Source organism: Eumetopias jubatus, unplaced genomic scaffold (genome assembly GCF_037043125.1).
Source record: "Eumetopias jubatus isolate StellerSeaLion01/CBP00866 unplaced genomic scaffold, mEumJub1_p1.0 scaffold_12, whole genome shotgun sequence".
In the NCBI taxonomy this organism is placed as follows: Eukaryota; Metazoa; Chordata; class Mammalia; order Carnivora; family Otariidae; genus Eumetopias; species Eumetopias jubatus.
The window spans coordinates 62,333,972-62,357,958 of record NW_028274818.1 but is presented as its reverse complement, the minus strand read 5'-3'; the positions used below and the strand labels follow the sequence as shown (position 1 = coordinate 62,357,958).

The 23,987-nt window shown below is 35.7% G+C and overlaps 1 protein-coding gene across 13 annotated transcripts in view; it reads left to right on the top strand.

Annotated features, from left to right (window-relative positions):
* Positions 1–23,987, top strand: part of CEP170 (centrosomal protein 170) — a 137,403-nt gene that overhangs the window by 110,883 nt on the left and 2,533 nt on the right. For 7 of the 13 annotated variants that reach the window (XM_088017157.1, XM_088017164.1, XM_088017156.1 and 4 more), the window contains 6 exons: positions 5,071–5,305; positions 9,520–9,697; positions 11,691–11,861; positions 15,896–15,984; positions 21,606–21,699; positions 22,435–22,486. In XM_088017157.1, coding sequence (XP_087873283.1) covers positions 5,071–5,305; positions 9,520–9,697; positions 11,691–11,861; positions 15,896–15,984; positions 21,606–21,699; positions 22,435–22,486 — 819 coding nt within the window. Of the gene's footprint in view, positions 1–5,070; positions 5,306–9,519; positions 9,698–11,690; positions 11,862–15,895; positions 15,985–21,605; positions 21,700–22,434; positions 22,487–23,987 lie in introns of those variants that run through there. The other 6 variants (XM_088017167.1, XM_088017162.1, XM_088017159.1 and 3 more) reach the window with 4 other exon arrangements.

Here is a 23,987-nt window from a genome sequence, read left to right as displayed (position 1 = left end):
ACATAGCCGTGGCAGGGACAGGATGAGAAGCCCCAAGGCCTTTTCATTCCCAGCCTCTTGCTGCTTCTGCCATATCCGGTCTGGCTCTCAGAAACAGTCTGTATCTACTTGCTTGCAGGCTTCTAGAGGATGGCTGGAATTTACTGGATTCTCTCAGGAGTGTATACAAGGCCAAAATACAATATATTCGGTATATTGTCCACTATAATCTATGTAATTCTCATGTTTTACTAAATTCATGAAGCCATATCATGATCCAGGATTGTATGTTCAGATTCTCTCAAGATACCCGTTTATAGTATTCTATACCATCTAGAAGGATAATGGCTAGGATCTCGTAGTCAGTGGTAATGTACTAAAGTAGTTATATGGGTAGGTAATAAAAAAAAAAAAGAAAAACAGACACCTTTTTGATCTAGTTGCTAATTGGGGTGTCTTTGATGCTGTGATATTTCTACTTAAGATAATTATAATACCTTGAATGGAAAAAGCAAATAAAAATTCTTAGATTTAGCTTTTGAATTATGATTTAAGGGGCGCCTGGGTGGCTTAGTCAGTTGAGCGTCTGCCTTCGGCTCAGGTCATGATCCTGGGCCCCGGGTCAGACTTCCTTCTCAGCGGGTAGTCTGCTTCTCCTTCTACCTCAGCCCCTTTCCCCTGTGCTCCCTCTCTCTCAAAATAAATAAATAAAATCTTAAAAAAATATATATGATTTAAAAGAATGTAAAACCATACTGGTCAGGGTTGCTGTACAAACGGTAAACTTTACAGGAGATCTCTGAACCTAGAGCCTGTGATATGTCCAGATTGGCATATGTGAAAATAATTCTGTAATGTTTCAAATTTCATAATTTAGGCCATGTCTAAAAAAAGCTTTTCAAAGAAATGTGTATGATAAAAATAGAAGAATGGAATCTCTGACTTAGAAGCATTAAAAGTTCTTTTATGCTTCTTTCATTCTGATGTAATATGCTTTTAGGAAGGTTTAGTCCCCACTCCACCCCCCCACTTTCCTTCAGTGATTCTTCAATATCAAGTTATGTTAAAATATCCAGATTTACTTTGATAAGATACATTTAAAACCAAGTGTGCTGAATTATCAAAATAAAGCAATTGGTTTTCATTATGTTTTAGATGCACATTTAAAAAAAAAAAAACATTAACATCCTTAGAATTTTTTTTAGGCTGTTTGCTTTCTCCTTTTTATTCTAAACCTCAAATTTTATAGATGGTAGGAATTAGTTATTGGGCATGCATGGCTTCAGTTATTTCTTCCTCCAGGTCAAAGATCAATACAGAACATCGCCAGGGATCTTTTCCCCCAAATGATCTTATTGCTACCTGCTTATAGATACACATGTAAAATATGTTTGTTGTTTTGTTTCCCACCAAAATATTCTGATATAAAGTGTGAAATGTAGTGTTTGTTTCCTGAAATGTGTTTGTTACATCTATAGATGTGGATGTGTTTTAAGGCCAACAAAGTTTTGGTTAGCAGTAAAAGAAGCCAGAGCATTCACAAATAAATAATCCTAGTAACTCTTCCTTTTTCAATTCTTGACAGTATGTCTTCATAGTGAATAGTTTATTACTCCCATAAGAAGGAGTGTTGCATAATTTTATAACTAAAACAAGTTTTATAATTAACAAATAATTTTCAGGTTAGCTATAAAATTAATTAAGCTGATCTTAGAACTTTGATTTTACTATATGTGCTGTCTAGCACCTCACCAACCAAGAAAACCTCCCTAGGGATTGGGATTTCAAATACCTTTGACATAAATTTTCAATTTAATGATTTATCTGAAATGTCTTACTAGTACCAATAATATATCAAATAAGCCTAATGCTATAAAATTAAATTTAATTCTATGCAGGGTTTTACCTGAACAGAATAAAATTCAAGAGGAAGAAGTAAAATTTCTCTTCATGGTTAGAAATCACAAAAACCATCATTCCATGAGAAATTGAGGATGTCTTTTCAAAGAAGAGTTAGCCTAACTGGAATTGTAAAAATAAATTTTTTAAATAAGGATTTCCTACCATGTAATCATGAAGTCCTTGGAATAACAGCGAAAGAGCTTTGAACTCTGGGAGTCGGTAGACCTGGCTTAAACTTTGATTTAAGTAAGGCAACACCTTTCCAGGCCTCTTTTTTTCTCCATAAATTGAAGAACTTATGCTAATGTCTAAGGTCCTAATTCTCTAAAATTCTATGAAATAAGTAGGCAATAGGGAAAGTTGAAAACATTCTAACTTGAAGTTTATTCTGCAGTAACTAGCAGATTGTAGGGATATTTTTTCTTCAGATAAACTGTTGCTGCTATAGTTTAGAAGCAAAGATTAAGAAAGCAAAAGGTGCTGAAAGAAGGTGTTTGGGAAATCACAGGCCCTGGTCTCTCTCCACGGGCAGTGATCGTTCTGCTGGTGTCTGCTCTCATCTCGGCTGTTCTGCAGGCCAGGCGGTGTCTGGACGGGACGGAAGCTCTGCTTCCTAGCACACCCTGTGGGTGATTGGTGTGCCATTGTAAGGACAACCCTTACTTGAGAATTTCATCCCTCAGCTATACCCTACTTATTTTATCTCTCATTTTGCTCTCAATTTTAAGAGAACAAGCCTAAAAATGTTACTTTTCAGTTTCTAAGCTATGCTTTATTCTTATGGTTGCTTTTCTTTGTGAAGATATTATCAAGTTTCACCAATCTTACTGGCCTCTAGATAGACCTGTAAAAATAAATGGGAACTTTATGAATGTCATTTGAAAAAGGAGTTTTTCTCTTTTTTTCCCTCCAAAATGTAATTATTTTGTGATCTTGAGATTCACACTATTAAAAGTTGATTCTCATGTGGCTCTACTTACATATTGTCACCTAACACCTAGCACTGGCTTCTCAGTTTCTCCTCCTGCTTTCATGTGTTGTGCCACCATGAAATAAAGCAGCCATGCTTTCTGAGTTATGCCCAAGTGAACGAGCTTAGCTCCGTCATGCCTACCTATGTTTTCACATCTCCTGCAATTTATTACAACTCTTTACTATTGGTTTTGTTTTCACCCCAAACAACTTTCAGTTGTTATAAGTATGGTTTCCATAGTTTCCAAATCAAAAAATCGGGAAATTTAATCTAACGAATCATCTTTTTCTTACTTGTGAACTTGTTTTCTATGAATAATATTCTAAGGTAGCAAAATGAATAAACATTTAATGTTTAATGAAATGCCTTTATTAAGAGGTATAAACATTGCAATATTTCTAATTTTTTTTCCTAAAGCCTTTTTGCTCTTATTCCTTTTCTGAAATTGTTTTCAAGTATTAGGGTCAGTTCAATTTGTAGGGTTTTTTAGATGTCTAAAATAGTAATTTTCCACTGTGGTAAAAGTATTTTTATATTAATAAATTATCTTATAATGGTAAAACCAGAAAATATATTGACTACCGCCTTCAAAAGACACTATGAGTAATTACCTGCAGTTCTGTGTATGTGTTTGCATACACTTCTTCAGAAAGCCATGAAGTTTCTTCTATCTTCTTATACGCATAAATCTTGTTCCAAGCTCCACGAGCTTCAAATGAGAGTGTGAATCAGGACAAATGGGTAGGCTCTGATACAGGGCATATTCCCAATTATAGATTTCTCTGCTTCTTAAAACAATTCTGGTGGCAATGATCATCAGTTTATCTGACAGCCACCTGAGCCTTACCAGAGTCCCAGAGGCAAAAATGTGATTTGGGGAGGAAAAGATAGGAGAAGTATAAAATTCCAGTGAAGTAGGATGAAGGAATTTTAGACTCTACCAACCTGTGCAGCCTAGGGTCAGTTCCTGTTTTAAAAGAAGTGGCGAGAGAGGGAGAGAGGGAGAAAGGGAAAGAAAAAGAAAACTTCTCTAATATTAATAGCAGTTGGAACTACTAGCGGGTACAAAGTTTTTGTCACTTTAGCCACCAAAAACATCTCATGTTTTTCAGTAGGTTTTTCCTAACCTGAGAAAAGCAAATGGTCAGTATCTAGGAATTCATTCATTTATTCAAAAGTAGTTATTAAACATTTGCTAGCCAGACAGTCTGCCAAGTGCTAGGTGTGCTGGAGTAGATTAAACAGGCATGGCTCCGGCCCTTGTGAAGTTTACCATGAATCAGCCATCATTGCCCTGTTTTTGACCTCTATCCTGTGCCTCACAAATTATTTGTATGTTTGGTTCTCCCATTAACAGTAGTAGTGAAATTAATTTGTCTTCTGATTTTTCAGATGTGTCAGCAATGCCATCTCTTAAGTGTCTTTACTAACCTTAAATAAGAAAGTGATTGCCACTTTCTTTAATGTGACTATTGACAGTACCTCCTGTGCTTTCAGTGTCAGTGGTTGGGAGAATAGCTCTACAGAGCTTTGCTCCTTGTAGGTCTTATGTCATTGTCTATTTTCACCATATGCTTTCGGTGTCAAAGTGGCAGAGAGTTGTACTGAAGATGCTTTGTTGTGTTTTTACCATGTAAAAAGATTTTTTCCAATCATAGCATAACAGGATGTTGAATGACAGAGGTAATGTTTTTTTTCTGCCATAAAAGCATAATTTCCACAGCAGGAATTATGCACATTTGTATGTTGGGAAAAGAGGTTTTTACCATCTCCATGTTGAAAGTCTATGTGGCATGAGGAAATCTTTTCCCTTTTTTTTATTTTTGTTGTTGTTGATGTTACTGTCTTTTAAAAAAAATCCATATCTTCACTCAAATGAGAAATATTTGCAACTAAAAAGTACTCAAGTTAAACATTTATGAATAGAGCTTGCTTAGTTGTTTATCATTAGTGAATTTGTCATCTGAGTGTTTTATTCACCATACTACAGAAAACATGTTCTTTCAGTTGTTTTTGATTACTCATTGTTTTTAATTCACCAAAATGTATTGTTTCTATCTTTAAGAAGTAGTAGACTTATGATTTTTGTGAGGTATGTGTATGTCAGTTATTGAAAATTGTGCTGTGTGTGTCTCATGGTGTTTTTGAAATCATGATTTTTTTCTCCTTTAAAAGGTAACATAATAATTCTTTTTTTAATAATTAAACTAATTTAGTAAATTCAAGATGGAGGCGCTTTCCTACTGATTATGCTTCCACCTCAGAAGATGAATTTGGATCAAACCGTAATTCCCCTAAACATACTCGTCTACGTACTTCTCCAGCCCTGAAAACTACTCGGTTGCAGAGCTCTGGGTCAACAATGCCTACTAGTTCTTCGTTCAAGCACCGGATCAAAGAACAGGAAGACTACATCCGAGATTGGACTGCTCATCGAGAAGAGATAGCCAGGTTGGTTTTTAATGGATCATCTTTAAGAGTTGAAATTTTTTGTCAGTGTTTCAACTTGATAACATATTTTAGCTTTTGTGGGATTTGTACAAATAGTCCAAGAAATGAAATCTGCAGGTAGCTATGAACTTAGTCTTCCTCCAAAGTATTGCTCGCCATTCAATTTCTCTCGGTTCATGTTTTTAATGCCAATGCTACTAACATTGTAGAACGAATTTATTTTGGTTGCAGCCCCCCTTTCTTGTTTCTAGATACCATTTTTGAAAGGTAGTGTCAGCTACCTTAATTCTTACATAATTAAGAATTGTGCAGCTGAATTTTTGATTACTTCCCTTTTATCTTCCAAAGAGGTAATATATTGCTCATGTTCTCTGGGGAGAATTAGAGGAGGTGGATTTTTACTCACACTTGTATGAGTTCATTAGGCACAATTTAATTCAATCCTTTATTAATTAATTTGAATATTAAATACATTTGTTTAGTGTAACCTTTAGGTTATGTAATAAAAATTCATGCTGCAGATGTGATTTTTAATTAGTACCTTGTCATGGCTGAACATTGAAGAGAGGCTACACTCAAACAGATGCTCTTGTAGTTAAAATATGTTTTTTTAAGTTTGTAAGATATTAAATTTTACTGTGATGTTTTATACCATAAGTTACCTAAACATTTTCACCGTTTACATGCTATAGTTATTTCTGCCTTCAGTTTAAGACCCTGATCTTCAAGTTTTACATTTGGCAACATTATTGAAGAACATAATATAGAATAGTCCATAGGTGCTTTAAAAAAATAAATTCTTACCATAATTTAATGGTATTTATCTTTTTTTTTTCTTTGTTGACTTCTGTGAATTACGTTTTTTCCTGGCTCATTTCTTTAATGTTTATGTTTTTTGGTCTTTAATGACCATTTACTTGTAATTGCTTATAATTCTTTGACAACATGCCCTTTTATTCTCATTGTGCTGTTTAAACATTTTATTTTGCCATACAGATAGCTTTCTGTGAGACTAATTATTGAGGTATTGCAAGCCAGTTAGGGGACAGGCCTGTATGTCCTTCAGGATCCGTGAATTATTATGAGCCTGCAGGATGCCTGCGGTGAATTTCAACCCATTTGTTATTCTTGTGGGCATGGCTGGCGACAGCTCTCTTCCTCCCATCCTTTCCCCTTCCTGTGGAGGAGAGATCTCACTGCACCTGCTCAGGAGGTACCTGAGGGAGCTAGAGGGTGTGTCTGCTTCCCCTTCGAGGGCCCACCCCCTTGAAGCCCTGGGCCCCAGACCAAAACACCTGGACCCACTTCCCTGCCCCCATGCAGAAAAGAGATACTGCAGAGGGGACAGTGCCCAGGAACTCGAGGTGACCTTTTCACTTGCTTCCATCTTGTTACCACATGCATTCTATCACCACTGTCTCTGTACCTCGTTATCTGTAGCAGGACTGCTAAATGGCCAGGCCATTTAATCTCTAATGGCTTTATGCCTTTTCCCCTCTAGTTTGTTAGCAGCACTACACTTATACAACTTGCCTTTGGGATTTTAATTTTTTAAGGTGTATTTTTCAGCCATATATCTGAAAGCAAGGAAAACAGATGGATTGCAAAGCTCCAAATAAAATGTTTGTATCATTTTAGAATTTCCTCCTCTAGCAGATTTGATGGGGGTGGAGACTAAGAATAAGAACAAGGATTATAAGCTTGCAGTTAAAAAAAAAAAGTATACAGATACAAGATTATGAAATATTCCAGTGAGCGTAACCTAGAAGCATCATTATGGAATTAGTAAGCTTAGATTTAAGAGCTGTATGAAGAGGTCCATACTATTTATTGAATTATATAAATCTGTCATTTCTACTTGAAGATACTCATTACTTTGGTTTTCTTCATAATTTTGCTCTTTAGAATTCCTAATGCTGGTTTTTAGTAGGTGCTGAGACTTTTAAGCAGTGTGGATTTAAACCAATTTAATGGTCTGTATTATTGAGCCAACTTTAAGATAGAAATTGTCACATAAAGAAACAACTGGCATGTACAAGATAAACTTGCAAATTAAAAGAAGGCTTTGGGGTGCTTACTACTGAACAGTTTACAGCGTGTGTACATTAGTTATTCGTGTTAGTATAGTTTTTACTGCATAACCTGTTGAGATTGCTATTGTCTCTTTATTTAACTTGTTTTTTTCTAATTAGCTCACACTGCTGTCTACAAATATCAGAAGCTTCACTGTACAAGGGTCTGCATAAAAAAAACTTGAAACCAAAAGTGGATTTTTGGATAAACTCATGCTTATCTATTTTTTGTCTCTTTTAAATTTGGTTATTCTGTTCTTCATCCTAGTTCATTTATTTCAGAAATGCAAGAGTTGAGTATAGTATGTAAGAGAACACTTTAAACTCTTTCCAGAAGAATTATATCAACAGTTAACAAGTTTTTAAAAATTACATGTGGAATGATAATGTGAGATGTAGCATGACATAATAAAAAGATCTAGTTAATGCCACTTATTGGTGACTTTAACCAAAAAACGCTCATATAACCTCTCCTAAGCCTTATTTTCCTCATCTGTAAAACAAGATGTAAAACAAGATGGTGAATACCTCTCCTACAGGGTGGCTGTGAGAATGAAGTGAGTTGACGAGTATAAAGCTTCTTTCTAGGGGTGCTCATTATCATGTAGTGTTTTTGACTCTATTGTAATATACATTACATAATCATATATAATATAATGTGCTCCTTATATTAATTCTAAGCTTATAAGAGATCAGAACATATTTATTGGTGTTCTTCCTACCTTTTTGTATTGGTAAATAAAGGAATTGACCACAGATTGTGTCTATTAGGCCATAAGCTTCCATTTAGCTTCTTTTTAAATCTGTAGTTAAATTGTTAATGCAACGACTGAATTCCTTGAAAGTCTTTCAAGCTTACATTTTGCCCAAGTTAAAAAAAATGTTACTTTGTACCTGCTTTCGATTTTAAAGTTGCAGAAGCTTTCATGTGTTGTTTTAAGAATGTTCTGCCATTCCAAAACCTTCCCTGTGGAAGTAGCCAAATTGAGTTCAGTAGATGCATAACTTGGAAAACTTTCATATCTCATTGAATTGAGATCTCTCTTGAGAAAAGCAGGAATATCAGTGGTAGATTATTAAGTTTCTCCTCTTAAAAATAACAGTAAAGGAAAAAAATTCAATTTTTTCTTTTGCTTATCACTGATAATATTTATTTAGTTCTTCCGTCCGTGTGGCTTGATAGCACAAATAAATGGCTCTTTGGAAATGAGTTCTGCACCTGGGATCTGGCCCTGCCTTAGCTATTTGTAAGTTGTGTTGTCATGATCAAGCCCCTCACTTTCTCTGAGAATGTGTCCTGATTCACATTCAGTTAGAGAAGTCCTACCTCACAAGAACTTTGTGACTCTCAGATGACCCAGTGTTACTGTGACGTGCCGTGCGTAGCGTGACGGGCTGAGTCGGAGTTACTGACCTCTTCGGCCATCTGGGGAAGCTTATGGAGCTCCTCTCAGGATAGCGCTCCTGAATGCATCAACATAAAATTCTTAGTTGTGTTTCAATATGACTGCCTTTGTTTGTAATGTTATCAAAATATTTTTAAAGTGACAGAGCAATATATGGTTCTTTGTTAACATACTAACTGGAACATTATTGCTGTGGGTTTCATGACTGCCGTGGGTTTAATTTTGAAGTAGTAATGACTGATTGTTTTGAGATACCTATAGCAACTATAATGTGATTTCTCTTGGTGGAAATACCACAAAAAATACCACTATTGTTTGTTACTTGTATTTATAACTGAAAGAAATGCTAAGCTTCATTTGAAGGTTAGTGAAAATGAAGTTGTAATTGCTTTCTTATCCAGGGTCAGCGACTTCTTGGGTTCTCTTTACGCTTGCCTTCTATTAAAGCTGGTCATTAACACTAATGGGTGTATTTTAAAAGACATATCACTACTTCTGGGTGTTTAACATATTTTTCAAAGTGACAGTTTATGTGAATTTAGTTTTATTAACTTTTAGAATTAAAGTGTAGGACTTTTAGTATCCAAATAGTTAAAAGGATTTCCCAAAAATCTTAAGTTTTTGGTACAAATCTTTACTTGGATACACAACTTACGTAACTGATTCTGTCACAAATGATTGTTTGTGGAGCTGTTATTTAAAAGGGATTAAACCTCCTTTCTACAATTACTACCAGGATCAGCCAGGATCTTGCTCTCATTGCTCGGGAGATCAACGATGTAGCGGGAGAGATAGACTCAGTGACTTCGTCAGGCACTGCCCCTAGTACCACAGTAAGCACTGCCGCCACCACCCCTGGCTCTGCCATAGACACTAGAGAAGAGGTAGGAGATCTTCATGGAGAAATGCATAAGGTTCTTTCTTTTCTTTATTTCTTTTGCTTTTAGCTTTTTGCTTAGTTTATTTTAGTTACATCCACCCTTCCTGTTTGCATGAAGCTCTGCATTTTGCAACTTTGGTTTAAAAAAATTTTTTTTTGTTTTTGTAACAAAACCAGCAGGGCTAACATTTGGTCTACTATTAACAGGAAGCTGTAAAATTATTTAAAACAAGCACTTTTGTCAGCCAATTATTGGCATATGGTTTCACTTTAAAATGTGACTATAAATGGCATCCAAAAAGCAAACTAAAACTTGATAAATGATTGTATAGTGTTTCTGTAAAGTTTGGCTATGAAAATACTTCAATTAAAAAAGGTATCTTTATGCCCAGTTAGCCAGTAGATATCTCTACTAGCAAATGCAGAGAAAATTACACAGTTTTCACTACTTTAAATAATTCTGTTGAAAAATACACATATAGACTCAAGGATACTTGAAAGTTGAAATATAGGTATTTATACACACAGACAAAAATACATGTATATTCAGTTTTGAAACATTCTTGTAAATTCTGGAATGGAAGGTAGCATGTGTGGACTACTGCCCTTCCCAAACCAGGGCCTCCTGCCCTCCAGCTCCAGGGGCCAGTATCTGCATAACCTTGCTCCAGAAGGTGCCTTTAACGGATAATATAAAATGAATGGTACTCTGCCACGTTGGCTCTCTTGATCTGGTGCAAGCAAAAGATTGGCATTTGAGAGAATGAATTAAAAGTTTTGTTAGGACAAAGCCACATTCTTTTGTTTAATTATCTGGCTGTTTTGTGCCACAGTATCAGAAATGAGTAGTTAGACACTATATGACTGCAAAGCCTAAAATATTTATTATCTAGCCTTTTACAGAAAAAAAAATGCCAGCCTCTAATGAGCTTCCTTAATTTTATGAAATAACGTCCTCAATAGTAGCCCAAAATGGCTAGCCTTTTTGACAAATTTGATTCTGATAAACTATGTTAATAATATTTTCTTCCTTTGCTTTTTGTTACATTTCCTTTTATAATCTAGTTCTTTAATGGTCATTTTTTTTTCCCTTCATGTATTGTCTGATTTGGTAAATGAGCTTTCATGAATCTGTGTAGAGTTTTGTTACCACATTGATCAATTGTAAATGTATATAAAATCATCCTCATTGGTGAAAAACAAAAGGATCTTCTTGGTGGCAAGACATACACAATTCTTCTGGTACATTTAAAATTATAAGCTATTACTTTCTCAGCTATCTAACTAAATTTTACCTAACATGATTATACATTCACTCAGACCCAGTAAAATTATTCAGACATTTCATTGAATAGACTTTCATTTTTTCCTTTTTATCTCTGAATATTGTACTAAAGTTTATTCCTTCTTCAGTAAACCTGAGTTACTTTGTATTGTATTTGTATAATTTGCACTGTAGATGGCAGTATGTCATTTTTACTAGAATATGTCATTTCTGTAGCATTGTTCAAAGTTTACCTAAGACCAAAATACTTATTCTGTGGATTTAAATTTTTTTTCCTTTTGTAAACTTAATTGGAATTTACAATTTATGTATCTGTGAAGAAATTTGGCACCTGGATTTGGGGAGGAAAAAAACAAGATAGGAAACTAAAAGGAAAAGAAACATTATTTTACATTGGTAAGGCAATGTGAATAAAATAAACTTGTCCATCTACATGGCTCAGCTTTTTCTGCTTACCATCTGTTTTCCATCTGGGGAAAATCTTATCCATTGAAGAATTGAATTTAGCATAGTTCTGTATTTTGGATTTTAAAAAATAAAATCTATGTAGATGTACATCTATTTTATTAAACAGGTACCTTTAAAGTACTTATAAAAAGAAAGAGTAATTGGTTTATTGAAGATATCATGCTTCTGTTACTACCTGATAATGGAATAACTTCTGTCTAAAAAAGAAAATTATGTTGCCAGTATCGGTACCTTTCCAAATTATTCTCATAAGGATCTGCTTTTGTCCTATTAGTTGGTTGATCGTGTTTTTGATGAAAGCCTCAACTTCCGAAAGATCCCTCCATTAGTTCATTCTAAAACACCAGAAGGAAACAACTGTCGGTCTGGTGATCCAAGACCTCAGCCAACAGAGCCCCCTGATCATTTAACAATTACAAGGCGGAGAACCTGGAGTAGGGATGAAGTAAGTAACCATAAACTTTAACAAATGTCAGAGGAGGCATGTCCTGTTGTGGGAAAAGGAGGAACTGTTTGATAAATGGGGCTGGGGGAAAAAAGCACTTATCCTTATGAATAGAATGAAATTTCATCCTGACATCACATCATGTACAAATAATTAACTACAAATGAATTACGTTTCTAAAGGGCACAAAAGCAGAATTTTAAAACTTTTAGTAAAAAATACAGGTCTTTCACATTATAGTCAGGGGTGATTTCTTAAAAGACACAAAAAGCTGTGACTTTAAAAGATTGATAAATTAAGAGTGCATTAAAGGACTTTTGTGAAACATACAGTCAACAAAGGATTAGTATACAGAATACATAAAGAAGTCCTACCAATCAACTTAAAAAGGCAAAAACAACCCAACAGAAAAATCTCCAAAAGACATGAACAGCATTTCACTGAAGAGAAATTACCTAAGATCTTCAAAATACAGAGATGTTCAACTTCCTGAGTATTCAGAGAAATACATTTGAAGACTACAGTGTGATTCTTGTTCAATTGAGAATAAATTAAAAGTCTTTTAAAATATTAAGTGTTTGAGAATGTAGATACATAGACTCTCATGTGTGGCAGTGGAGGTTAAATTTGCTGCAGTCACTTTGGAAAAACGGTTGACATTATTTCCTAAAGTTGAACATAAACATATCCCATGATCATACCACATGGTTTTATTGCTAGTACATACTCAGGAGACACCCATTCTTATTTGACGGAAGTAGTCATGCGAACGAATATTACAGCACCGCTGTGGACAATAACAAAAACTTGGAAACAATCTAACAGTTTTTATCAGCAGAAAAGTGAACATAAACTGGTATGTTTACAAATTGAATAATTACAGAGTAATCAAAACAAATGAACTACAGCAATATGCCACAATAGGGATGAATTTTAGCCATATAACATTAAATGAGAAAAGTAATTCTCAAAAGAGTATATATAATGTGATTCTTTGTCATACATTTTTTAAAAATGAAAATATATACTTAGGACAGAAATAGATGTACCAAAATGATATGGAGAGGAAGGCAAGGGAATGATAAATGGGCTTCAGGATACTGTTTAATCTGGGTGGAGGGTGGCAGGGAGATGACTAGTGGTAGATTACATCAGTCAGCTATTTCTGCATAACAAACCACAAAAATCTCAGTGGCGTAGAGTGGTAAGCGTGTATTTATTACACACCTGTGAGTTAACTGATCCAGCCCAGCTGGACAATTAAAAGTTGTAGGTCGGGTCCAGCTCTGTCCATGTGTCTCTCATATTGCTTGGACAAGTTGGCTAGCCAAGGCTGCTGCTTGTCATGGCTATATCAGAAGCACAAGAGAGCAAGCTCCACCATGCAGGCATATTTCATCTTCATATCGTGTCTGCTAATATCCCATTGGTGAAACCAAGTCACATAGTGGAGGTCAAAGGCAAGTATCCTCTTTCTTTGGGAGGGAATGCGTATTTTTGGCCATCTATTCTGTTCCATGGTTATTGCTGCATTCTAGCTTTTGTTTTGGCTGTTAGATTTATCATAAGTTTATAATTTATAATTTATCATTATTAAAGAGAAAGAAAAAGTGGTCCAAATTGGACTAGTGATTTATATCACGAATTAAGAATTATGATTAATTGTGTACCTGTGAACCAGTGCAGATAAAAATTGTTAAACTCTCTTAAAAATAAATGTGACCCAAAGATACAAATGTAGGGATCCGAAAGGGTACATGCACCCCAATGTTTATAGCAGCAATGTCCACAATAGCCAAACTGTGGAAAGAGCCAAGATGTCCATCGACAGATGAATGGATAAAGAAGATGTGGTATATATACATGATGGAATATTATGCAGCCATAAAAAGGAATGAGATCTTGCCATTTGCAACGACGTGGATAGAACTGGAGGATGTTACGCTGAGTGAAATAAGTCAATCAGAGAAAGACATGTATCATATGACCTCACTGATATGAGGAATTCTTAATCTCAGGAAACAAACAGGGTTGCTGGAGTGGTGGGGGGTGGGAGGGATGGGGTGGCTGGGTGATAGACATTGGGGACGGTATGTGCTATGGTGAGTGCTGTGAATTGTGCAAGACTGTTGAAGCACAGATCTGTACTTCTGAAACAAATAACGCAACATATGTTAAAAAAGAAAAAGAAGAAGATAGCAGGAGGGGAAGACTGAAGGGGGGAGTAAGTCGGAGGGGGAGACGAACCATGAGAGACAATGGACTCTGAAAAAGAAACTGAGGGTTCTAGAGGGGAGGAGGGTGGGGGAATGGGTTAGCCTGGTGATGGGTATTAAAGAGGGCACATTCTGCGTGGAGCACTGGGTGTTATGCACAAACAATGAATCATGGAACACTACATCAAGAACTAATGATGTAATGTATGGTGATTAACATAACAATAAAAAATTTAAAAAAATAAAAGTGGCCATGACAAGTCAGGTATAGAGAGGCTTATTGAAAAGGTGTATGATAATGGAAATTAGATGAAATGAGTGTGGGAAAAATTCAGGGATATAGAGGAGTTTATTCACCAAAGAATGGTTATTTCAAATAGCACCGTGGAAAGAGCTAATTGAGGAATGCCACGCGGCAGTGGTACAGGTAAAGGCTTAGGGCATGGGTAGAAGGAGAATATAGAAAGTAGCAGTGGACAGGAAGGGTGTGATCATAGGTTGGCATCCTGTGAATTCCTGGATTTAAGGAACAGGAGCTAAAAGTTAGTATGTAAGAATGTGTATCTTTGCAGTAATACGGAGTAGAAAAAGATGTCCAAAGGGAGAGCATGTAGCCAGCTCCATAGTTGCCACTGCAATATCCTGGATGGTTTTTAAAACACACTCTTGTCCTGGCCTAAGTAATTGATGTTCTCCCCTCTTGCTTTGGCTTGTTTCCTCAAGGCCCACAAAATACCATTATGTTTATTTAGCCTTTCGTTGCCTGTTTGTTGCTGATCACATCCTAAGTAACTTTTTATCCCACACTAACTTCAAACCCTTGTCATTCTTAGGTTCTCGTTTTCCATGGTGCCTTCCATATTTATGCCACCGTTCACTGAACTCCCTTTCATTAGAATTTGTGTGGCACTGAAACAAAATTTAGCACTTATTAATGTTCTTTTTCCTATATACTTTTAACTCCTGCACTGGTCTTGAACGCTTCTTAACCTCCAAGGCCGTATCTTATTTTCTGGATGGTCTTGCAGAGTCTAGATACAGTCCTGAAATACAAGGAGGTGATTTGGGAGCTCACATCTAGCCCCAGGTTCAGTCCCTTTTCTAGCTTCTGCAGACCAAATCCAGCCTGCCACTTGTTTTTGTAAATAAAGCTTTATCTCAGCACAGCCAAGCCCACTTGTTTGCGTGTTTTCCATAGCTGCTTTCACAAGAATGAGGTTAGTAGTTGTGACACCAGATAGCCTAAAGTCTTCACTCTCTGGCCCTTTACGGAAGAAGTTTGCCAACCCTAGTTTTGCCCATAAATTTCAACTAGGGTGGTACAAATGTCCATCATAAAAATTCATTTTTGGAGTAAATTTTTAAAAAGTATCTCTCCCACTAGTCTCTGCCCCAAAAAGTAAGGATTGTAATCTTCTTGATCTCTATGTTCATATTATTTGGTGAAAGATTAGATAATAAACTTAGTGTTCGAAATTATTCGTATTTTCCTTTTTTTTGGTCATTTGAGTTGGAGGCATGAGAGATGGGATCATGATAGTAATTGAACATAGGATAATATGGGTTGTTTTTTAAAAGTGATATGACCAAAATAGTATGGAAACTGGACACGTTAAAGAAAAGGAACCCCTTTATTGATATTTATTTCTCTTTCTCAGTTTAGTTATACATAACTCTAATGACATTCCTCATTGATTTTTTTAATTAAAATTAGCATAAATACTAAATGCCCCTAACCATAGTGAGCTGTGACTAGTGTTCTTGGTGGTTATACAATACAGTGATAATATTTTAATTTAGTTTCTTTGTATGTTTCAGGTCATGGGAGATAATCTGCTGCTATCGTCCGTCTTTCAGTTTTCCAAGAAGATAAGACAGTCTATAGATAAAACAGCTGGAAAGATCAGGTACTGTTCAGTTACTCAAACCTGCTGCCCCCGTCACGTTCCATCTCTTCTTTAGATTTAAGTAATTGCCAGAAGCTAGGCCACGTGAAGGGGGCAAAAAGGGAAACAAAAGACTCAATAGTCAGCCCTTTATAATGGAGAGTTAACAGCTACGATTACTTAATTTTATTAATAACCAGATACAGTTTACTCCTTCACAAAATAACAGTAAGTATTTTAAATTAACAGACCTTTGGGGTTTCTTTTATAAGGCCTGAAACTTGAGGCTAGTTTCCTCTTCTTCATCAGTAAAGAGGACAGTGTGCATAATCCCGTATGACTCAGAATACCTGCATGCTTGCCTGCCTTGTGCGCTCAGTCATGAGGGCCTCAGAACTGTGCTGGACAAATAATACACAGTCAAAAATCGTTCCATCTGATTAAATTTGGAGACTTCATTCCCATATAAGGTGCTTTTAATCAGTGTTTATTTCATTTATTTATTCCTTTGGTTAATAATCCTTCCAGTATGTCCTAGTTTTAGAATATAATGTTAGTGGAATTAAATTCAAAATAACAATTTCATCACCTTCAACTGCATTGCGTACTTGAGCCAAACTTGAGGCATGCCTGACTCCTGGCATTAGTAAGTAAGCATGTGATTAGACCCTACAAATTTCACTGGATGGACTTGATCTGTCTGGCTGCCTGCTGTATTGGCAGCTCCTAGGAGGATGGGTTGTCATGGCGAAGGGGAGCTTGGTGACCGTGGTAGAAGATGATGGGATCAGCAGCCTCGGAAGTGACATAGTTGCTGGGGAACGCATAGACAGACCTCACCTAAGATGGTATTAGAGTGCTGATTGTTTAATCACTGCATATGATGAAGATAAAAACAGTAGGCTCACTTATAAGCCCAGTCAGAAATTATAGAATATGTTATTCATAAATAGCATGCAACTAATTTAATTTCCTTAAAACCAAATGCAAACCTTAAAATGTACACATTAATTTAGAAAGGATCCAGTGAAATTGCATTGTTATGCTTTTTATCCTGTGTAACTAGTGATTTTAATAATAAAAAGGAAAGAGGGGTGATTGGGCTTGGTTGGAATAGAAGTTGTGAATAATAAAATCAGATAATTAAAGCAAAATAATGAAGACAAATCACATGGAGATAGCAGAAACCGCTAACTTCATCCAGGTGGATGTACTCAAATACATGAGCTAAAATATAAATTCCATGAGAGCAGTGTCTTTAATGATAAAGTACCTAGAATATACTATGTAACTATTGGTTAATGAGTGAATATTAAATTATTTTGTAGGAAGTTAAGTTTACTTAAAACTCATAGGGACGTGTGAAAATTGATAAGGGTAAATTGAAAAAACTGGATGTCAACATAATGGTAGTCATTAAAATAACTGTTTAAATTAATTGTATGTACAAGGTACTCCTTAAGAAAAGGCAAACATGCAGTCACTTTTTCACTGTTAAGGTAATATGCTTCAGATTTCAACTGTATTTGGAGGGGCTGTTGATACACTTCACTGATAGTCTTGAAAAGGTAAAGATATCCTTATGTGAAGACATCAAGGTGTATAAGAGTAAATATATTATGAGGTTCTTTGTATAAACTTTTAAGAAATGAACCTGGAGGGAAGAATTACATGTATATACGTACACATATGCACATAGTAGTTATTCTATATAATATGTATGTTTTTTCTGAAAGATTTATATTTTTAACCACGTTCTGTATTGTCAAAAAAAATCTAAAATGTAAAAAATAGGGTAAGACATAGAAGGCAATAAAGTGAAGAGATAAACTGGTACATTTTTAAGAGATATCAAGATAAGGGCTCAAGGTATAAAAGAAGGCTCAAGGTGTAAAATCTATGTAAAAATACTTCAGAAATTCATTGATGCTATGACTTAATTTCTAATTCCTATCATTAAAATTTTAAGATGTAATGAAACCATATCTGAATATGGTTTGTGAATTATAATATTCCACACAAATACAATTTTATATTGCTTATATGATGAAGTAATACATTTCATCAGTGTTTGATGAGTACCCAGTCATGGTAAAAACGCATTGAACATCATGTTATTGAATCAAATAGTTATATTTGAAAGAAATCATTTAGATAATTTTTTTCCAAAACTATTTCAAAAGTCTTTTTAAAATATTGTGTTTAAGGTGTTCTTTTAAAAACAACAGGCAATTTAAAGTATGTGTTAAACTACTATTAAAAAAATATAAAAATGGTTTGCTTTATCTTCCAGTAAATTTGGAAGGATGACCCATATAGCTAAATTTTGCATGGCGTTAGATAGTCAAAAGCTGGGTAAAGTAAGAGAGCTGGGGGTGATGAGAGACAGTCAACCCTGGAAAGGTTAAGGAAAGATCCCTTAAAGTTGAGTTTATTAAAGAGTTTGGACTTTATCATAAAAAGCTGTGAAAGGCTAAAATGTTAAATATGGGTCCTCTTGATACGCTGTGTTATCCGTAGAAATGCCATGTAAGTCTCTTCGTGTGGTCATGTGACCTGCCAACTGGAAAACTTTGAATTCTCCTCATCTATAAATGGGGAATCCCTTGTCATTTCATCCCACCTCCTGAAATACAAGTCCTCTTTCCACACTAACTGGGTCCCCATCCACTCTTTTATTCATTCAGTAGATTTTCATAGTGCACCTGACTGGTACCATTCTTTCTTCCCATTGACTGTTCCTCAGTCCACTCTGAACTCATCCCTAGTTTTCTCCAGAGAAAAATACTTCATGTAGCTTTGACATTTAATTAAAATTGAGATCAAAGAACGCATTCATTCATTGGTTGATGGATTAATCTAACTGTCTCAGAAATTTAACAGAATTTAGAAAGGTGAAAAAAAACAAAATAAGTAAAAATGCCTCAGTAGAGTTAATTTGATGTTATTTTGTCGCCTTCAGTGTAAACATTGACTTTTACAATGTGTAAAGCACTATGGCAGGCTCTATGGAAGATAATCAGGAAAATCTAACATCATCCCTACTCTTAAGAAGTTTACAATCTGGCCAGCAAGGCGCAAAGCATATCTACTGTTAATTGTTGTAGAAGGTGGCATGTGATAGATTGGTGCCCAGTTAGAGGTAAAGGCAGAAGAAGGGTCACTTTCACCTAGGACAATGAGGGGAGGCTTTATGGAAGGTAGTATTCAAAGATCGGTATCGTTTTTAATAACCAAATCTAAGGGAGAGAGCCTGGGCCTTTTGTGTGGAATACCAGGGTAGTTTGGGAAGTGACTGGTCCTTAAGTTTTATGCCAGGAGTTAGAAACTCAAATGCCTACCTAGGCCTAAATATATGCCTGTTTAAATTGCCCCAATACTTTCTATGGACACAACTGAAAATATTTATACAAGAACTGTTTTACAGCATTCTCATGCTATTCCGTGTGAAAGTGACACCCTCAAGCTGTGAGCACGGTCCTGTTTGCAAACTACCAGTTCGTAACCCTGATTTGCAGGTATTGAGGGATGCGCCAGAGAATAGATAGTGAAGGGCTTAGAATATGAACCAGAGACTTTTTATTCTAAAACCAACTGCTTTAGGAAAAAGGGTTTTTAGCTTAATAGTTAAAAATTACTGAATGAAATTATCCTTGGCATTTACTGTGTTTTCCATGCTGACATTTAGTCTGATTACTATTTTGAATCCATAATGTAATACATGAAGATCATTCGAAAGCTGTGAATTTTTTTTTTTTTTTTTTTTTTTTTTTTTTCTGAAAGATCTATAATGACCTTTAAACAAAGACAGTTAAGTTCTAACCATTATGGCCCGGGCTAAAGTCATGTCTTGATCTAGTTTTCTGCTTCCTTAGTATTTAAATAGTGTATTTGAGTACGCTTTCTAAAGTCCAAATGCCAAGTTTGGCTTCTTAAATCCATACCACAGTATTTACGCATTGTCTTAAAGTAAGTTTTTTATCCCTTCAGTGGCTTAGAGCTCTGGGGGGCTTTTTGTGTGTGTGAGTCAGGAACCTCAGGTGACCATTCTGAGCCATTTCCAGCAAAGGTGATACATGTATCCTTTAACGGTTTGAGAAGCCCTTGGAGTGCCTGGGTGGCTCAGTCAGTTAAGCGTCTGCCTTCGGCTCAGGTCATGATCCCAGGGTCCTGGGATCGAGCCCCGCATCAGGCTCCCTGCTCAGCGGGAAGCCTGCTTCTCCCTCTCCCACTCCCCCTGCTTGTGTTCCCTCTCTCGCTGCGTCTCTCTCTGTTAAATAAATAAATAAAATCTTAAAAAAAAAAACAAAAACAGTTTGAGAAGCCCAAGCATTTTACCCAGCAACCATATTCTGGCAGAATTCACTGGACTTTTAGCACGGTGTGGCTAAGCGCAGACTTGCTATATTATACCAGTCCATTGTAGTTCTCAGTTGGTCCCTGAAACAGTCTTTGTTTTCTTCCCACCAGTCCTAATGCTACAAGTGACTCTTTTACAAATCACATGATTTGCTTACCTGTCTTAATGTCTTGGTCATTACAGTATCAGCTCTTAGATGGCTGGCCGGGAGGTTTATTAGTCTTTTGGGTTTAGAAAATTTAACAGAAGAATATTCTTATATCAGTTTCTAGAACCATTATTGCCCTTTTAAGCATGGGATGTATAATTTTAGATGTTCCAGACTTGATTTGATGTTGATGAATTTCATGTTTTTCAAAAGTAAGTTGAACTTGGCATATTGATCTTTGAAGAAATACAAATAATTTAAATTAGTGTGCTACTTAAATACTGATCAACTTCCAGTAGTAATAATTTACTTACTTGTACAGTGTTGATGTTTATATAAGACAGTTAAATTAGATTTCCAGGCTCAATAGAGAAATTTTAAAAGAAACCAGAAAGGTGCCTACTATTTCCATCACTCTAAAATTGCTGAGTCATGTCTCAGAGATTCCAAAGTATTGGGAGAGAAGGATACTACTTCTGAAAGACAAATCAAAACTCTGTGATACTTTTTTTATAAGTTAAGATATTAGAGTTTAGTTTCTAACATCAGGATAATTATCTTTATTGGCAATTGTTTTTATCAAAAGGATAGTGTTAAACTCCTAATTGGTTATTGTATACAAATATACTAACATAAATTAAGATTTTTAAAGACAAACACAGTAAGTACTCCCAATTTTCAGCCTTTAAAATAATGTTCACACTTTAATCAATCAATAATTTTTCATATCTAATTCAGTCTGTTTTCATCTTACATTTATACTGCATATGTTCCATCTGAACAAAATTGTGTTTTAATAAGTGGTCATCTTATGGTTGATTACAGATATTAGATAAAATTTGGGGGTTATATCATCTATATTTATTTATATTTGGTTTTCAATAAATAAGATAACTATGAAAGGATTTATGTGTGTAAATCCTACATGTGTATTCATAACTACTCTTTAATATAAATTAAATAAGTTTATTGGTAATATTGGTTCAGTATTTTATTTATAGTTTATGTAATGTTTAATGGTTTATTTATCCTTGTGGAGCTTTGAAAAGATACATTGCTTTTATATTATTGTTAAACATATGATGGGTTTTTAAAACATGGAAAGTAAAATGCTTATGTTTTTTTGATTTTTAGAATATTATTTAAAGACAAGGATCGGAACTGGGATGAAATAGAAAGCAAGTTAAGAGCTGAGAGTGAAGTCCCTATCGTGAAAACCTCAAGCATGGTATGGTAATTTTTCTTGAATATTAAAACATTTAAGAGATAGGTTTATCTTGAAGAAATGATATTCTTATTTTTAAAGTGTTGTTACATTGTTAAAAAGATAAAATACACAGATTTGGGAAGTTTTATGCCTTCCACTATCTCTCACAGGGGTTTAAAATGTTGATTGTTTCAAAGTTACAAATGGTATGAAGAAGGAACTGACTTTACGTTTCTCACTAATACATTCTTGTTCTTGTAATGATTATACATTATAAATAGGCAATTTGAAATAAGAGCCGAACTCAAGTAGAAGTGGACATGAATCATTTCCTTTTCCTAAGGAGATTGCTCGTCTCCTCCTCAAGAATCTGTACAGGTGTTCATGGTTTAGGGAGTCATCCTAAAACTAAGTCGCAGTTGATACATTTTTCAAAGAAAATCCTTATGCACTTTTACAAAGTTATTGCAAGGTTGATCGATGCAAGTTTTTCAAAATCTGCTTATACAGTAGTATCATCTTGAACTTTTCATCTTTTATTATCTTGTTGAAAAAATAATTGTAGTTAAACATTAAAGATTTTAAAATTTGAATCTTTTTTGGATATCATAATTATTTCCTATCTTGTTGCTGCAGATAGAGTGCTGTGTGGATAACGTTAAATGTTGCAAATAAGAGGAGTGTGAGATTCATTGCTTATCAAATAAAAATGCTTTACTTACAGTAAGCTAATTTTTGTCATTGCTTTCCCTACAGGAAATTTCTTCTATATTACAGGAGTTGAAAAGAGTTGAAAAGCAGCTACAAGGTACATTTATTACTGAATTAAGTAGGAAGAGCTAACAATTTCAGACAAGTACATTCTAAGTGATATCTCTTAAAATATTCTATTATGTGATTTGGTTAAATATAATAACATATGGATAAAAATATAGTTCTGCATATCCACATTATTCCTAAAAAGGAAGCTTTAAAACCCAATATAAATAGGGGCGCCCAGGTGGCTCAGCGGGTTGTCTGACGCTTGATTTCGGCTCAGGTCATGGAGTTGAGCCCCTCATGGGGCCTCAGCTCAGTGTGGAGTCTGCTTGGGACCCTGTCCCTCTACCCCTCCCCCCACTCATACGCTTGTGCGCACATGCACATGCGCTCTCTTTCTCTCGCAAAATAAATCTTTAAAAAAAGAAACAAAACAAAACCCAATATAAATAAAAAGGTAAAGTTAAATCTTGGGCATATAGGCTAGCTGTTGTAGACTCACAGTATGATATATATTATCTATTTTATATGTACATAAATACTAATATATGAAAAATATGTAAAATAATAAAATATGCCGCTCAGAATGCTTATTGACGATTGGCATTATTTATTTGGTTTGACATTTGTGATGTAACCCAAGTGAACTTGTATTCTGATACAAATAACAGTTGTTTGGGTGAACCACAAGGAAAGAGCACATATTGGCCAAAGGGACCAGAAAAGGAGGGAGAGAAGAAAGAGACTGTGTTTGCCTCCTGAAGTTTGACAGCCATTATTTCCCTGTGTGCACCAGATCTTACTCAGGCATGAATGTCCGTGTGTGTCTTGAACTAGAAGTCTGCAATGGCACAAGTAGCTTCCAGAGTCAACTGCTGATTCTACTCAGTCTTTGTTTCTTGAATTATCATAGGCAGAATATGTTGGTCCTCGCTAAATGATCTTAACGTCTGGTCAGTCTCCACACCCCGAAGGGTTATGTTTTACCCCAATGGGGAAAAGTCTTAGCTGATGGAAGGGGAGTATACTTTGAAAAGGACCTCTTAATTTTTACATCAGAGGTGCTTCCTTCTGCCAGCTCCCCACTCTCCCCAATGCCAAGTTGAAAATCACTCAGGGATCTTTTGGATGGAAAGCTGCTCTTTCACTGGTCCCTCCCATGGAGTAGCAAGGTCTGTACGGCCTGCTGGAGCTGCCATCGGGTTCTGAGGGCGTCCCCGTGGCTCAGGGGCACACACTGATGGCCCTACACTCTTACCAGGATGAACGGCAGCATGCTGTGGTAGCATTCAGAGTGGGATGATGTTCTCCCGGCCTCCCCAGCCTTCCAGTTCCTTGGAACCCCGTCTTAGCAATGAACCCCCAGTTATCTGAGTGGTAATACAGCTAGGAATGCTTATTGAAATCACAACCAGCGTTTTCCCTACAGTGATGAAAGCAAATTTCAAAAAGATCTTTCTCTCCAATCTCAGTCTTCCAACAGACTCCAAAAGGGCCCATATGTGAGCCTGTTCATGGCACCAGAGAAAGCATTTAGGTCCGTATCGTCT